This window comes from Aegilops tauschii, chromosome 4 (genome assembly GCF_002575655.3).
Source record: "Aegilops tauschii subsp. strangulata cultivar AL8/78 chromosome 4, Aet v6.0, whole genome shotgun sequence".
NCBI classification, from domain to species: domain Eukaryota; kingdom Viridiplantae; phylum Streptophyta; class Magnoliopsida; order Poales; family Poaceae; genus Aegilops; species Aegilops tauschii.
The window spans coordinates 495,162,992-495,179,069 of NC_053038.3; the positions used below are offsets into that span (position 1 = coordinate 495,162,992).

General features: G+C 40.3%; 1 protein-coding gene across 1 annotated transcript; it reads left to right on the plus strand.

Moving 5' to 3' along the window:
- Positions 1 to 2,171: 2,171 nt before the first annotated feature.
- Positions 2,172 to 11,994, plus strand: LOC109776014 (protein ZINC INDUCED FACILITATOR-LIKE 1). The gene is made up of 17 exons (XM_020334708.4): positions 2,172 to 2,410; positions 2,618 to 2,658; positions 7,053 to 7,113; positions 7,291 to 7,393; positions 7,475 to 7,577; positions 7,686 to 7,739; positions 7,950 to 8,012; positions 8,105 to 8,154; positions 8,235 to 8,310; positions 8,930 to 9,109; positions 9,182 to 9,269; positions 10,105 to 10,190; positions 10,274 to 10,381; positions 10,836 to 10,880; positions 10,962 to 11,050; positions 11,418 to 11,461; positions 11,610 to 11,994. Exons 1-17 carry the CDS (start codon positions 2,227 to 2,229, stop codon positions 11,711 to 11,713), a joined length of 1,479 nt encoding a protein of 492 aa, XP_020190297.1. The 5' UTR covers positions 2,172 to 2,226; the 3' UTR covers positions 11,714 to 11,994.
- The last annotated feature ends 4,084 nt before the right edge of the window (positions 11,995 to 16,078 follow it).

The following is a 16,078-nucleotide window of genomic DNA, read 5'->3' on the forward strand; positions in this document are numbered from 1 at the left end:
ACTACCGACGCAGCCGAGAGGAGCGCAGGCACCAACTCTGTTGGAAAGACACATTTTTTCAATTTGGGATTCCATGAGCAAGCACGGGCGCTAAGGCAGACCTGGTTAAGCGAAGAACAGCGCACCAATGCGCTGATTAACAATGTCGTGCGTGAGCCTTTTCCAAGATACCACGTGTTTCACACCCCTACAATTGTAAGTGTTCTCATTTTTATAAATTAGTTTGGTTACTTTGTTTGCCATTTACCTTTGTCTACCAAATGCAGTATCTTCTCCCACTGGCACTCGTGGATTCGTCCTACGGTCTTATTGAATATTCGAACCAGGCTTTATTTCAGTTTGAGGACTTCCATGACACTGAACTTCAGAGGGAAGCCCTTTTAGTGAAGCAAGAATTCAGCTTTGTCTTGCAACAGGAGGCCCCTGATAGGAGCAGCCAACTTGTGGAATGGCTCGACAAGAGAACATTCATCTTCACTATGCATCCATCGGCCGATACATCTTGTACGTCATCGACAAAGAGGCACGTCGTCTGTATATTATGGATCCTATTCAAACATCACAATCGTCGGAGGATAAAAAATTGAGGCATGCACTGAAATTAAAAAGTTTTGCAAGGGATTTCAAAGAAGCACTCGAAATAAAGCTGCCTGGTTGGAATTCTGATATATCTAAATGGCAACGTTTATTTCCGTTCGGTGTTCCTACGAGTATAGACAGGTAATGAATTCATAAAAAAACATTTACTTTTGTTATCACTATATTCTTTATATTATTAATTTAAAGTTTTGCAGGAATGTGTCTGGCTATTTTGTTTTACATTTTGTGCTCTGGAGGAACGGTAAAGAATTGGTCAAGCCGGTTTGCGCGGTGAGTATTGTGCGTTACCCGGCGTGAAATTTTCATACTAACTACATGTATTATTTGTGCAGGATGGGTATGAATTGAGGAAGCATTTTTTATTATACTTGCTAAAACATCGTGGGAATGAAGCTAGAGGAAACTTTCCTGATATTGTGAAAGAATTTCTTAAGGGCATCATCTAGATATTAATAGTTTTGTAATAGATGTTCAGTTGGAACATCGCTCAGTTTGTTATATGGACATGTCGTTAATTTTTCTTTATGTTATCAAATTACATTGCAACAATGGACTTCAGTTATTAAATAATTGTGTTTGTGTTATATTGTTTGTATGTGTGGAATTTAACATGTAACTCTGGTAAACTATTTCAAGAGCCCGTGGCAACGCACGGACACTCTACTAGTGGTTGTAGTATATCTGTATATGTGTATTGATCGAGATAAGTGGTTGGTGTGGCAATGTTCATGCTGCCTCCGAAGAAACAAACGTGAAACTGGTTTGTATTTTTTTAGAACAAGAAACTGATTTGATTTGACCTCTGTTTCTGACCCTATATGCATCAGCACTGACGTACGTAGTCACACGAGCCCTGCCCAGCCAAACTAGCTTAAATCTGGTCCACGTGATTAGCCAACAAAATCGGCAACCTAAATGAGTGCATATATCAACTCCACGTAAGTGTCACCCTTTTCGTCGGTCCTACATTGGTATACAGGGAGTTACTTTCAAGGAAGGATTATTTAGACTAACCTGGTTGAAAGCTGATGATTATTAGTTAAAAAAAGGTGTGGCTAGGTCTTAACCAAGTCTCAGTCAAGTGAAATAACATATAAAGAAGAAGAAAATAGTTAAAAAGAAATTTTTGCACGGACCTTCACGTACAATATTATGAACAGTCGACTGAGATTAGCAATCCGTTAAAAAAACTTCACACCCAGTAAGACTGTCAAAACGAAAATACGTATATGTGACAACACAGTGACAAGCAACGCATATATCGCTCAACTGAAAATTTACTCTCTCTGCGCCTCTCTTGCACTACTGACTGCATGCTATATATATTACAAGAATTCCATTTTCGTAATGTCACTTTTTGACCCCTGCCTCGATCGATCTATCGATCGTTTCCCTCGTGTGTCAGCCTGAGACCGACAGGCAGCGCGCTGAGAACAAATCTCACCTCACCAAAAAGCGGCAAACTTTTTGCTGCCCATGGCGACAGAGACGCAGTGCACTGCACAGGCATTGCACGGCTTGGCTTAGCTTACCTACCTATATAAACACCACAACATAGTGTCATGTACTCTGAAGCTACTGTCTGTCAGTGCAGTTAGTTAACTAGTTATTTAGCACCATCTAGCAATGGGCGACACGACCAGGAACCGGCACGGGAACGACAATGACGACGCGAAGGCGCCATCCTCGTCGCCGGAGACGGTGTACTACGAGGGGTGCCCCGGCTGCGCCATGGAGCGCAAGAAGGAGAACAGCACGGGCACGCCCTATAAGGAGTTCTTCTACGTCGGGGTCACCACCCTCGCCTCCGGTGCGTCACTTCTCTACATCTAGACTAGATAGTGTCGTCGCTCTACCCAAGTACTCTTAGAACGACTTCTTTTATGTTTAATGAGTACTATTAATTTATGTTTGTTGTATATATCTCACGATGCAGACACCAGGATATGTACATAGTATATATTTTAGCCATAGTCATGTTTCTGGCAATTGACAATATCTCATTTTAAAATTGCAGCTCTGCCAATATCAGCACTGTTCCCCTTCTTGTACTTCATGGTACGTATGTTAAACATCTTACTTTGATCAGTTTAATTGGTACCGCCATATCTTCTTCGCATACCCGACTAACTAAACACTTCTTCTTCGGTACAACCCCCCTGAACACATCAACGGACAAGATCTGTCCATACCCCTTCATAATAAAGCGTAGGATGGTCTTTCTAGAAAATACCACGCGGAGATCTGTCACGTTTTGAGTCCATCTTGGGCCAGCCCATTATGAGTATGTACGGTAGCACTGATCGAAAATCCAAAAAAATAGTGAGCCTGCTAGGCATTGAACACAGGACCTCCAGGGATTGTGAAACAGCTGATAACCACCAGAACCACAATAATTACATGATACTTAAGGAGCGCACATGTTTATCACCAGAATGGATGTACTGTAGGTGTTTTTTTAAATTAGAAATACAGTAGCAGATCAAAATTGGTATTGTACAACTGGGCCGGAGATTCTATCTAAAGCGTATTTTATAGCTAAAAAAATAATGTATTTTTCATCTGTTGGAATATTTTTTGAAAACATGAATATTTTTAAAGATACAAAAAAACTTCAAATATTGAACTTCTTTTGGAAACGCGCATTTTCTTCAAATTTCCGATCCTATTTTATGAAAAATACTTTGATTTTGTGAATATTTTTCAAATTTTATGAACAGTTTTTCAGATTTGTCAACATTTTTTGAAACAGAAAACATTTTTTTCGAAAAGATGAATAATTTATAAAATTTGTGTACATTTTGTTGAAAACATGAGCAATTTTTAAATTTCTGAAAATTTAAAAAATGTAAACAGTTTTATAAATTGGTGAGCATTATTCTAAAACACAATCAATTTTTCAAATTTACAAATATTTTTCAAATATACTAACATTTTCAGAAAACATTTCTTATTTTCTAGGGCTTAAGCATTTTTTTGTTGCAATTATTTTCGTTTTTCTTCTCTTTTTGTTAATCCATTTTGCTAATTTTGAACTTTATTCGAACACTCTCCATTGAACATGGTATTCTTTGGAAATATCAAACCTGCCCCCAAATTTTGGAAGCAAGTGGGCATGCCCATGTTAGGCATCCATGCCTGGTCTGAATGACTTGAAATGATCCCAACTTTTTCCACTAGGTGGGCATGCCCTCATAGGCATCCATGCCAGGTTTGAACAATTTCCGACACCGTATGCAAGTTGCAACACATCGAGCCTTTTTTCTGCATTTTCTTATCAAGAAAACTCTAGAAAAAAATACAAAAATTGTCGGAAACCAAAACAACTTGTCATGGTGTCTTGAATTTGTCATACGAGGCAATGAAAAAAATTAGGTCCATTTCAAGGATGTCGAAAAACAACGTGCTCTCTGACATACCCTTCTGGCCAACCTGAACACCTTCCGTTGAACATGGTGTTTTCGTGGACATCCTTGAAATTACCACAACTTTTGCCACTAGGTGGAGATGCCCATGGTAGGCATCCATGGCGGGTTTGAACTATTTCCGACACCATATGCAAGTTGCGACTCATCTAGCCATTTATCGACCTTTTTGACAGAGAAAACTTTAGAAATGCAAATCTTGTCGAAAACCCAAGCAACTTGGATTGGTGTCTTTAATTTGTCATACAAGCCCATTGAAAAGAAATATTAGGGGCATGGATGCCTACTATGGGCATGCCACCTGCTGGCAAATGTTGGGGTCATTTCAAGAATGTCTAGAAAACACCATATTCAACGTAGCGTGTCCGAGTAGTCATCCAGGCCAGGTTTGAAGGAAAAATGTATTTAAATCATAATTTATATAGATACTTAAAACTGTCATTTTAAGTTTCTAACATAACTAACAAATACAAAATGATAGAATTGAAAACAACAAATGCTTTTTTAAAGCATTTAATAAATATTTAAATAAAAATTATTAAAATCATAATTTAAAATAGTTACTTAAAACTGTTATTTTGGCATTTCAATATTTTGAATAGGTTTCGAAAAATAATAATGTTTAAAAAGGAGAAATGAAAATAAAAAAAAGATAGAAAGACGAAAAAAAATAGAAAAGTAAAAAAGAAAATCTTAGGCCTTTCCCAACTAAGCGACGGCATTTGTCCTGTTGGGCGACTATTGGAATTTGTTCGGAATTTAAAAAATGTTCTCATTTAAAAAAAAATCACAAATTGGAAAAATGTTCGGGCAAATTTAGAACACTTTTTTTATATCATTTATTTAGTCTCATTTCTGAAAAATGTTTTGGAATCTAATTTTTTGTCCATGCTCTTAGAAAGTTTTTCGCATTTTTGACATTCTGAACAATTTTTTAAAGACACAAACATTTTTGAAATTAGCTTACAATTTTCGAAAATGCAAATATTTATTAATTTATGAACAAAATTTCGAACAAACCTTTTCAAAGTTTGAACAACATTTTGAAAGCGTGAGCATTTTGAAAAATAAATAAGAAACATAACAGGAAAAGGAAAATAAATAAATAAAAATAAATTATGGAAAAAAGACCAGTTCACAAAGTGTTTCTAAAATCTTTTTAAAATTTCCAGCCCATCCATTACTTAATGTGTCTAGCTTTATATTGGTCACGAAAGATATCCTGTCGCAGCGGTTCTGGACGCACGTAATGTTTTAAGAGCAACTCCAATGGGCCGACTCAAACGGACGGCGTTTTTGTCCGCTTTTGTCCGTTTGGGTCGGCCATCCGTCCGCCGTCCGCCCTCTTTGAAAAGGTTCGCGCGCGCGGGGGAAAGCGGCCTAGCGCGCGCTGGTTTTGGCGCTCCAGCGCGCGGGAAAGGTTCGCGCGCGCGCCGCGGCCGGCGCTCGCTATAAAGAAGGCGCTCCCTCCATACTCTGTCTGCCGCCCACTCTCGCCGCATCTGCGCCACCATGTCGATCCGCCGTCTGGGCGCTTCGGATTTTCGCAGAGTCCGCGAGCGCCGCTCCGGCTCCTTCTCCGCCGAGATCTGGTTTCGCGAGAAACGTCTCGTCCTCGGCACCTTCGACACCGCAGAGGAGGCGGCCCGCGCGCACGACGCGACGGCGTGGCGCCTCCTGAGGCCTCATCGGGATATGAATTTTCCCGACGTGTCGAGCCAGCGGGCGCAGGAACTGGCGCCTCTCCCGCGGCTTTTCACCGACGAGGATCGTCGTGTCCACCGGAGGCGGCAGCGTCGCGTCGCCATCGCAGAGAAGGACGTGGAAGCCTTGGTGGTGTGGCGCGGAGGCTTCCCACAGGACATCGTCGACGAGCGCCAGTTCTACAAGCAATTGAGATCGGAGAGGGACGCGAGGAGGAGGGAGCGAGCTGCCTATCGGGAGGACAAGCGTTCGCGGAAGCAGGCAGCTCAATTAAAACTGAAGCTACGAGAAACGTCGGGTTGGGACTTTGAAGACGAGCAGCTTGCTGACGCCTACCTTCAGACGTCGGAGGAGGACATTACCGAGTCGGAGTCTGAAAGCGGCGACTAGTGGTCTTTTTCTTTTATCTGTGTACGCTAGAACTATCTATGTATCCATTTTAATCTGAAAAAATGGCCGGCGACGTAGCAGGCGGGCGAGGGTGTGAATCCACTGTGCCACCGACCAGCGGGCCTGGTGAGGAAAGATGGCGAGCGCGCGCGTCCGTCTTGTGTCCGCGCTGACGCAAATCAGGCTAAAAAATGGGCCAGGAATGGGTCGGCAGGCGGATGAAAGCGGACGCGCGTCCGTTTGGGTCGGCGCGTTGGGCCGGCTTTTTCGCGCCGACCGAAACGGACGCCCGCGGACGAAATGGGTCGCCCCATTGGAGTTGCTCGATCGTGGGTTCGATTCCCAGCTCGTCGCTATTTTTGATCGTATGCCATCCCAAATGGGCCGGCCCAAGTAAGCTGCTTTGGGTATACGTTTCTACAAAAGTAGATATAGATTGTGAAAAGTCCATACTATCCTTTATACATATTGCGAGGGGGGTTGTACCGAAGCGGGACTCCTAACTAAATTGCGATCTCAGTTTGCTGAACTTGACTGCTTCTAATATATTTCTTCATACAGAATTTAGCAGATGGCAATCGATATATCTCACATATGCAGATATATCTTGGCATCAACATTTCGCACTCTTGCCACCATAGTTGTAACCATTATTAGTCACCGCGGCAATGACCAATTCACTCTCATAGGTCTCACTCTGAAACATGGAACCTACTCATTAACACTAATTCTCATTATCTATTCGATGCATGGCTTATCGGTAATACTATTGTCGAACATAAAAACTCCATGGGAACATCATAAACATTAAAAAAACACAAAGGATGGGTTTTCTTTAGCTCTCAGTGAAAAAAGTCTGGGCAAACACCAATAAATCGTCACTCATTTTTGTTTATGTGTATGCAAACTAAGTTTGACCTTTCTTGACAATAGATACAAGATATGCATGTGGCAAAGAACGAAGAAGACATTGGTGTGTATGCCGGTCTTCTTGGTAAGAAAGTAAAACTCATTGAATTGACGACATGTAAAAAGTTCCAACATTTTCCTATGGCTCTTCTTTCAAATATACACATATATGTTGATGTCTATGTGCATCACAATGATGCAGAGTACGTTCTAACCTCCTTTCTGAAAAAATGGTATGCTGATCGATGTCCATGTCGTATAGGTGCATCATACATGATCGGCAGATGTTTTGCCTCGCTGTTTTGGGGTGTGGTGGCAGATCGTATTGGGAGAAAACCTATCATTGCATTCTCCATGTTCTCAGTGTAAGCAAACTTTTCTGCTGTAATAAATATGCTCAGTAGCTTCTACATGGCTGCTTTATAAGCTTGGTAATTCTCCTTCAGGGTCATCTTTAACACTCTATTTGGACTGAGTGAAAAGTATTGGATGGCGATTGCCACAAGAATGCTCCTTGGCTCTCTAAATGGCATGCTTGCCCCAATAAAGGTATCCGAGTTTGCCCAATCAGCATCAATTATGTCATAGAAGAACCAAAATCACCCATAGAAAATATTTATGTGTGCATGCATGATGACTAATTGTTGACTTTTGCAGGCTTATTCAGTTGAAGTTTGTCGACCAGAACATCATGCTCTAGGATTATCAGTTGTAAATGAACATAGAACCCTACTGTTTTACATGCATCATCATTGCTATTTACTACTACCTCCGATTCATAATAAGTACCGCAGTTTTGAACTAACCTCATGTCAAAACTGCGACACTTATTTTGAATATGAGGGAGTAGTATTTTTGACAGGGCTATTTACCAATACTTTAGTTACAGTTGCTCTAGTTGACTTTATTCATTGGCTATAGGTAAGCACAGGTTGGGGCATAGGTCTTGTTGTCGGTCCAGCCATTGGAGGCTACTTAGCGCAGGTACCTAATTGTTTAGAATTGCCCATTACCAAAAAGTACTAAATATATTTATATGCTATTCTAACACGTTTATATTCTCATTTGCCTGTCAGCCTGCAAAGCAATATCCAAACCTATTTTCCGAGAAGTCAGTTTTTGGAAGGTATACATGTTGTGTAAATAAGATTTATTTAGTGATAATGTGTCAACTTCACGGAACTAACACTACAGGTATTTTTTCAGGTTTCCGTATTTGCTGCCATGCCTTTTTATTTCATTGATCGCCTTTGCTGTTCTAATCAGCTGCATATGGCTACCGGTATGTCACATCCCCACTAATACTACGCCCTATGATTTTCCTTGTTCTAATAATAACTTTGCCAGTGTAATCTACAATAATTTCTCTTATTTTTCAATTTGGAGACATCCGTGTATAGTTTCCAACTCTTAGAAGGTCCATTCATGTCTTAGTTATAAGGTTTGACACATTTTAAGCCTGAAAATATATCACTACTTACATTACTATCCAGATCTGAGCCAACAACAGATAGGCCACATGTATTTCTTAATCCCATGCAGTCGCCTGTAATTGAAAAGGCAGCATTTGTACTTCTGATCATACTGAAAAACTGAGAACTGCTGAAGTGTTAGATGGTCTAATCGGGGTCTGACATCATGAGGGGCACAAAAACAATTCACACACACACACAGGTTTTCCCACTAGGCATGCATTTCGTTTTATTTTTGTAGAGAAAGAGGATAAAATAAAATGAAGACAAGTCAAAGGGCAAACTATGTGTCAATGTTGAATTCCTCTAGTCCATTTGCAACTGGTCTCTGATAAATTATTGCATGGTTATCCAGATCTATTTACTTAATGAGGGTATAGCATTTATATGTGACTGAAAATATATCATGTTCCCAATATTTGCTACCAGGAGACACTTCATATGCATAAAAACTTAGAAAGGGAAGTAGAAATGTATTGTGATTCAGAAGTTGCTCCCCATAGAGAAGTTCCGCATTCAGAGAAGAAGAGTCTATACAAGAACTGGCCATTGATGTCTTCTATAATTGCATATTGTGTTTTCACCCTTCATGATACGGCATACAGTGAGGTAACTAGTATTCACATTCCCCTTAAAACATAAAAACTAATGAATAAATAAGTAACACATGTTTTGTATCAGATATTTTCCTTGTGGGCGGTTAGTGACAAGAAGTATGGCGGACTAAGCTTTTCATCTAAAGATGTCGGCCAAGTTCTTGCGGCTTCAGGTATAAGTTATAACTCTACCAGTGTACTTTATCTTATTCAACATCTCTTACATATTAACTATTTAATTTATGCAGTTGAGTTCAACTACAACTACTGTTAAATGTGCACCAAAATATTACGATTGCCTCGAGGATGTTCATAATTATGGAACATTCTGCCATGTATCACTTTGAAACTAGATATTATAATCAATGGAAAAGAAAAAAAGATTACTTTTGACCCTAAAACTTTCAAACAATCCAAAGGGAGACCTAAGTTCATAGAACAATTCACTTTTGGACCTACATTGACTTCAATGTGGTTTTCGCTGATGCGGTGTCCATGTAAGCCGGTTATACTGAAGTGGCTGCCACATAGAGACGACAAGCAAGTTCGATAATAGTATGAGGTGAGGGTGAAAGGATGACATAGAGGGGAGAAGAGAGAAGAAAAATTGTTGGTAGGAAATATAGGCCCAAGCCCATTTTCTTTTTAATTTAATTTTCTTATTTTAGAACTTGAATGCGACAGAGCCATATATGGCATGTAGGAAAAAAATGTGCATAAGATCCGTTTTGGTAACTAGAACCACTCGGAAACCAGACAAGGTTTCATAAGTGAACTAGTATTTTGTAACTTCAGGATTTGTTTTCGACTGTTTAAAAGTTGCAGGACCAAAATGCACTTGGGGCAAAGTTAAGGGTCCAAAATGCAGACTTCCTTCTAATGTAAACTAGTTCTACTACTACACGCTACACATTTTGGACCATCCTGTCTTATTGTTGTACTGGTTAAATTCTTGTGGTGTATTATGATTATACAAACATTGAATATTAATATCACATTTGATGTCAGGTGCTGGACTTCTTTTGTATCAAATATTTGTGTATAGACATGTCCACAAATATCTTGGGTCTATCATTTCATCCCGTATTGCAGCTGTGAGTAGTTCAGCTATTTCCTATGGATCTCACATTTATTATACGTATCCTTTTATTCTAACAATTCCACATGCACATTACAGGTTCTATCAATACCACTTCTTGCTACTTACCCATTCATGACACACCTATCAGGGACCAAACTCGGACTAGCTATTTATTGTGCTGCCGTTATGAAGGGTGCTTTTGCTGTAAGTGCCAACAATTCCATCTCATCTCAAACATGACTTTATTTCTTTCAAACATAACACCATACATGTTGTACTCCCTCCGTTCCATAATGTAATGCATATAGATTTTTTTGAAAAGTCAGGCCTCACAAACTTTTACCAAATTTGTGGATAAGATGTAGTTTCATATTTTATATATTCGTTATTGTAGATATAAATAGTTTTCTCTATAAACTTGGTCAAAGTTTGACTTAACAAAAAAATTTTACGCACTACATTATGGAATGGAGGGAGTATTGATTTTGAGCAGTGGGATTATACAGATTGAGAAATTCCATAAGGTTTAGATTATGGTCCAGGATATATATATATAATTGGCCTAATAAAACAAATACCAACATAGAAGTTATTTTCTCGCATTTTTATACAACAATAACATTGTTTCTAACATTACAACTTTGAAATTTTTGATCAGACGACTATCTTAACGGGCACTTGTATTTTGCAAAACAGTGCTGTGGTAAGTATCAAGTCAACTTGTGTGACATTTGTATTCTCAATTGGCTCCGAAGATAGCTAACTCAGTATACTGCAACGGCAGCCACAAAATCAAAGAGGTGCCGCAAATGGAATATCTACGACTGCAATGTCCCTCTTCAAGGCCATTGCTCCAGCAGGAGCAGGTGTTCTGTGAGTATCGTTGTGAACCGTCCAAATATCTTTTGAACATAATCAATGTGGTAACATGTAAAAAACATATAGCATGTGAAACCCACTTAGTCAGAAGCTTATCAAAGAACTAGTTCCTTGATAAGACCGAACACAGTAGTCCACTCTAAAATATATTAACACGTGCGCAATTAATACTAAGAATGATAAAGTCTAGAGCTATTTCTGGTAAAAATAAACAAAGCCCAAAGCTAAATTATAAAAATATGGTCACTAATACGCCTACCAGCACCTTCTTTTATACCATTACTTGGTATTAGGTTCATATGCACGTAATGTATGCATATATATCATCTATAACATAACATTTTGGAAATTTCAAATGTAGGTTCTCATGGGCCCAAAAGCGCCAACATGCTGCTTTCTTTCCAGGTATGTTATTAATTTATTAGTTAGATTTTTATTTCAGCAACATCCGCTATTTGTTAAAAAAAAACTTGCCCGATGCAGTACACGTGCAATTAATCAGTATGGCTATGCGCAATAGCAAAACTAAGTATGATTTATTTTAATTATGCAGGGGATCAAATGATATTTCTGATTTTGAATATAGTCGAAGTAATTGGGCTTGTGCTAACCTTCAAGCCATTCCTGGCAATTCCAAAACAGTATGATTTCAAGTAGCTGCTGGTACCCCCAAAAGAGTGGAAGAATGGATGATGTGAAAAGTTAGAACAATGTTTTAGTTTGCAAAAAAGTGTGCACAAGTCCTATACAATCCTTAATCCATGTACAATATTAAATATAAGGAATACATCACTATCGATCCTTAATGTAATACTTGAACTATGAGATAGTGTGTAAATTTTTCCGATGGAGAGGACTATTTTATTTGTCCTCATGCAACCATTATTTTATTTTCTCCCACTAAACATAAATTACTCACACTGTCCGTCCTAAGTAAATACGTGAAACTGAAATGCTACATACTTATCTTCTTTTACTAACACAGTGGCCCGCCCGATGTGCGGGCTAGAATTTCATTACTTGACTCATCACACCTTGTATTTTTCATTGAAATAATTGGCATTACTTGACTCTTCTTGTGTCCTCCTATTGTGAATTGGAAAATTGATTTTATTATTCCAATATATATATATATATATATATATATATATATATATATATTGCTTTGTCTGTATAACATCAAAAGGAGATCCACATTTTTATTGGATGCTTAATTAAAAAATGTGTCTCCTTTTTCAGATTTTTATTAATAGAATGTTTTTAGTAGTTTTGTTCTTCTGTCTTCAAGAAATAAATAGAACAAATGCAACATAATATACATGTGATATACAATCTCAATTTCACCAATAAACATCTAAATACCTTTTCAATATGTTCGCCACAGTCATCGATTTTGTGTACCATATGCATTTGTAGCGATGTAAGTTACTTTTTGTGTCTTGTTCTCACTTGCTAAAATATATTGTTCCGTATATATTGGATAAACGTACGATACCCATATGCATATGACATTTGGTGCGTGATTAGTTAATTAACTATTTACATGTCTAAATCTGTGGCATATGCTAATATCTAGCTGTCTAGACTGATAATACTTTCTCTGGAATAATTATCGAAACCACCTCCTCTTTAGTTCATAGTAAAACCAATAATTAACTTACAACTTTGGTTGAAAATAATACGGTGTTGGGATCTATGGTAGGGTGCGTCGATTGCAAATTAAAATTTCCTATCCGCAAAACATCCAGGAACATGCTAACAAAGATGGATCACTGATCGTTACCACTAGACACCCAGTGTCGTGCAGTGGAAGAAGAGTTGGAGCAGCGCATCTCCGGAGTCGTCTCTTCCTCGTTTATCTCCCACGTAGCCGATCGGATTCCGCGAACACGTTCGCCGGAGAGGCACAAGTGCACGCCTGTAATGGTATCCACGCGTGCAGGAGAAACGCCGTGCGGCGGACTGCTAGGTTTGATCACACAATAGGTGGCGAGTGGAGGTGGCTAGTTGCAACACAGACAAAGCCCTAGTGACGGCGCTGAAGCGATCAACCAAATGAGTGTGCCGCACCTCCACTATATATAGGCATCCATCGCGGGCTCAACACTTGGGCCCCGCACAGACCCTAAAGCCCACAAGTCTACTCAGTTACGACCGAAGTCTAGCTCGGATCACATCCGACTAGTGTCCTTGAATCCGACCTCGTAGGTTCCTTCCCTTAAGCGCGCGACCCCTTAGGTTCAAGTCGTTTTGATCGTAGGTCGGATCACCTCTGACAAGCTCAGCTGGTAGCGGCCTCTAGCAAGGTGTGCCAACCACCAGGTGGACAATGAAGCCGGTTGGCGAACCTGTACAACATGTCACACTTATGTTTCATTTGTCACACCATATATGTTGTGGGGCTCAAGGCGAGTTTGTCATCCTTGTGCTAGCAGGACCTCTTTCTCATTCCAGTGATGTCGACCATAATCCGGATTATCTCATACTTGTGCATGGCCATGCTTATCTTGGTTGGATCACACGAGGGGTCCAGAGTATATCTCTCCTGGTCGGAGGGGCAAATCCCATCTTGCTCGACCATGTCTCGCAGCATGGGTCTGGACAAGCCCGAAACCTACCTTTGTAACTACCAAGTCACGGAATAGCGTTTGGTCGGCCCAAAGCAGGTCTGTCACCATCCCGGGTACATGCACCAACTCAAGTCTTAGGACATAGAACGTATGTTGTACTAGAGACTCACACATGACCTATCACTACTTCTCATAGTTGGGTCTGTCCGACTTGGACCTTATCTCGACTCGGATCCGACTACGTTGAATCCGACTAGATCCTTCTGATTCCATATTATCCGGCTAGCATCCAATGCTCCATGGCCAGTGAGACCAATCCATCCACCCGTGTCATATGCTAGTCTAGTCGGCTGTGCGTCCACACAACCCTTTCGACTAGGGACCTATTAGGACAGTCATCATACAATGCATAGTCCCACAAACAAGTCACGTACTTGCTGATATACATCATTGATAATGTCCAAGGACTATCTTTATTCATAAACGCATGAGAAATATCATCATACATGGTTGCCTCTAGGGCATATCTCCAACATAGGGTGTAGATGGGTAGTTTCATAGTGGTGATGTGTAGCTAAAGGATGCAGATTCCCCAAGTCTAGTAGAAGGGATCAATAGAATAGGTGAACAAAAGCGCAACATAGTATGAAAGAGGAGACTCTTAAAATAACAACGTGTTGCACAGCTATTTAAGGTAAGCACATTCTGGCGTATTTATGTCGCCATTTGGAAAGACATGGACATGAATGTCTCATTCCATCTATGCTGGAAGTCCCATGGTGCCCAACAGTTCCCTGCATGTAATCTAGTGTGAGGGTGCCAAGCAATGAATTAAGGCAAGCTATTGTGTTACCAAAGGATCAATAAAAAAATATAGCTGTTCATGGAAGAACAACAAGCATAATAGTATTTTCAAAGATATATAATAGCAAGATGAAGCAGGAATTTTTAGTATGATCTCTTTTATATTTCCTGCTTGCTTAAAAGGAGCAAATGTAACCCAATATGTTCAACTGGTAATTGAAAGCAGACATCATAGGTTAATTATCAACATAGATTCATGCATGATCGGACATAAGTTGAGCAGATAAACATGATTGCACATTTTCTATTGGAAGTGAACTTAAATCTGTAGCTTGTAACATCCGCCATTAAAACCATGGGCATGGCTCTATGAAGAATATGCTCAAAAACTTATGATTGCCTTGGCCAAAATAAACAAACTACATAGATATGTAACAATGATGTTTTACAATCACTACTTGGCTACCTGCACTCTATGCAATGAGAGAATGACTGTGCAGTACTACATATGTAGAGAAGTGTGGAAGAAACTGAGAATGTGATTCTGAATTAGACTTGCACCTCGTTGTCCGCTCCAAAAATCACCAAAAGCACACCAGATGAAATACCTAGTAGCAATGTTTTGGCGATTAGACCACACTGATTTCATGAACATCCAATTCATTTGGGGTTCAGGGGCTGCATGGAGCACCCCCGGACATCCTTGAAGCACATCCTGAAGGAGAAGTTCGTGGACGCATCGATGGTGTTCTGGAAGGTTAAGCTTCGCCAAGTGCTCAAGAAGAAAAATCTAAAACAATGAGAACCCCAAGAGTTGAAGCATTGCAAGCCCAGATTTGGACCCCGAATTATTGTCAAAAGCTCTTGATGGGTGTGGAGGTGAGGAGGGAGAGATGCTAGGCAGCGGGTCTGCTGCAGCATCGGAGGAGTAGGCAGGAGAGGCATTGCAGACTCGGCGTACGGACGGTGCTAGCGGCATACTTGCCAATTCGGCGTCCTAGGAGACGGGGTTGGGAGGAGGGGGGGAGGGGGGGAGGGGGTGGGTGTCGGCGTGGGTGTGGCAGTGGGCGGTGAGTTTGCTGCAACAGAGAGGAGTTCGGAGCGGACGACGCCGTGGAGAGCTGCAACGGCCGCTGCTAGTTCGGTTCTATTTTTTTCCAAAGGGATCCATTGCTTGGCTAAGTGGATAAGGTGGGACTGGATGGACATGAATAAAGAGAATGAGGGTTTCTTTGTAAATGTGAAGTGGGGTTGCCTCTATCCATCGGATGCAGATCAAACGGTCAAAAACGATGGATGATGATACGTCTCCAACGTATCTATATTTTTTGATTGTTCCATGCTATTATATTATCATTCTTGGATGTTTTACAATCTTTTTATAGTCATTTTATATCATTTTTTAGTACTAACCTATTGACATAGTGCCAAGTGCCAGTTGCTGTTTTCTGCATATTTTTTACATCACAAGTAATCAATACCAAACGGAGTCCAAACGTAGCGAAACTTTTTTTGAATTTTTTTGGACCAGAAGACATCCAGTGGGCCAAAGAAGTATCGAAGAGGGAGCCCGAGGTGAGCACAAGACACTAGGGCGCGCCTGGAGGCCCAGGCGCGCCCTGGTTGGTTGTGCCCACCTCGGTGGCCT

Coding starts and splice junctions, on each gene's coding strand:
- LOC109776014 (XM_020334708.4), top strand. CDS start 2,227: ATGGGCGACACGACCAGGAACCGGCACGGGAACGACAATGACGACGCG. Junction 7,740..7,949: donor ATGCTCTAGGATTATCAGTT/GTAAATGAACAT, acceptor CATTGGCTATAG/GTAAGCACAGGTTGGGGCAT. Junction 8,311..8,929: donor TCAGCTGCATATGGCTACCG/GTATGTCACATC, acceptor ATTTGCTACCAG/GAGACACTTCATATGCATAA.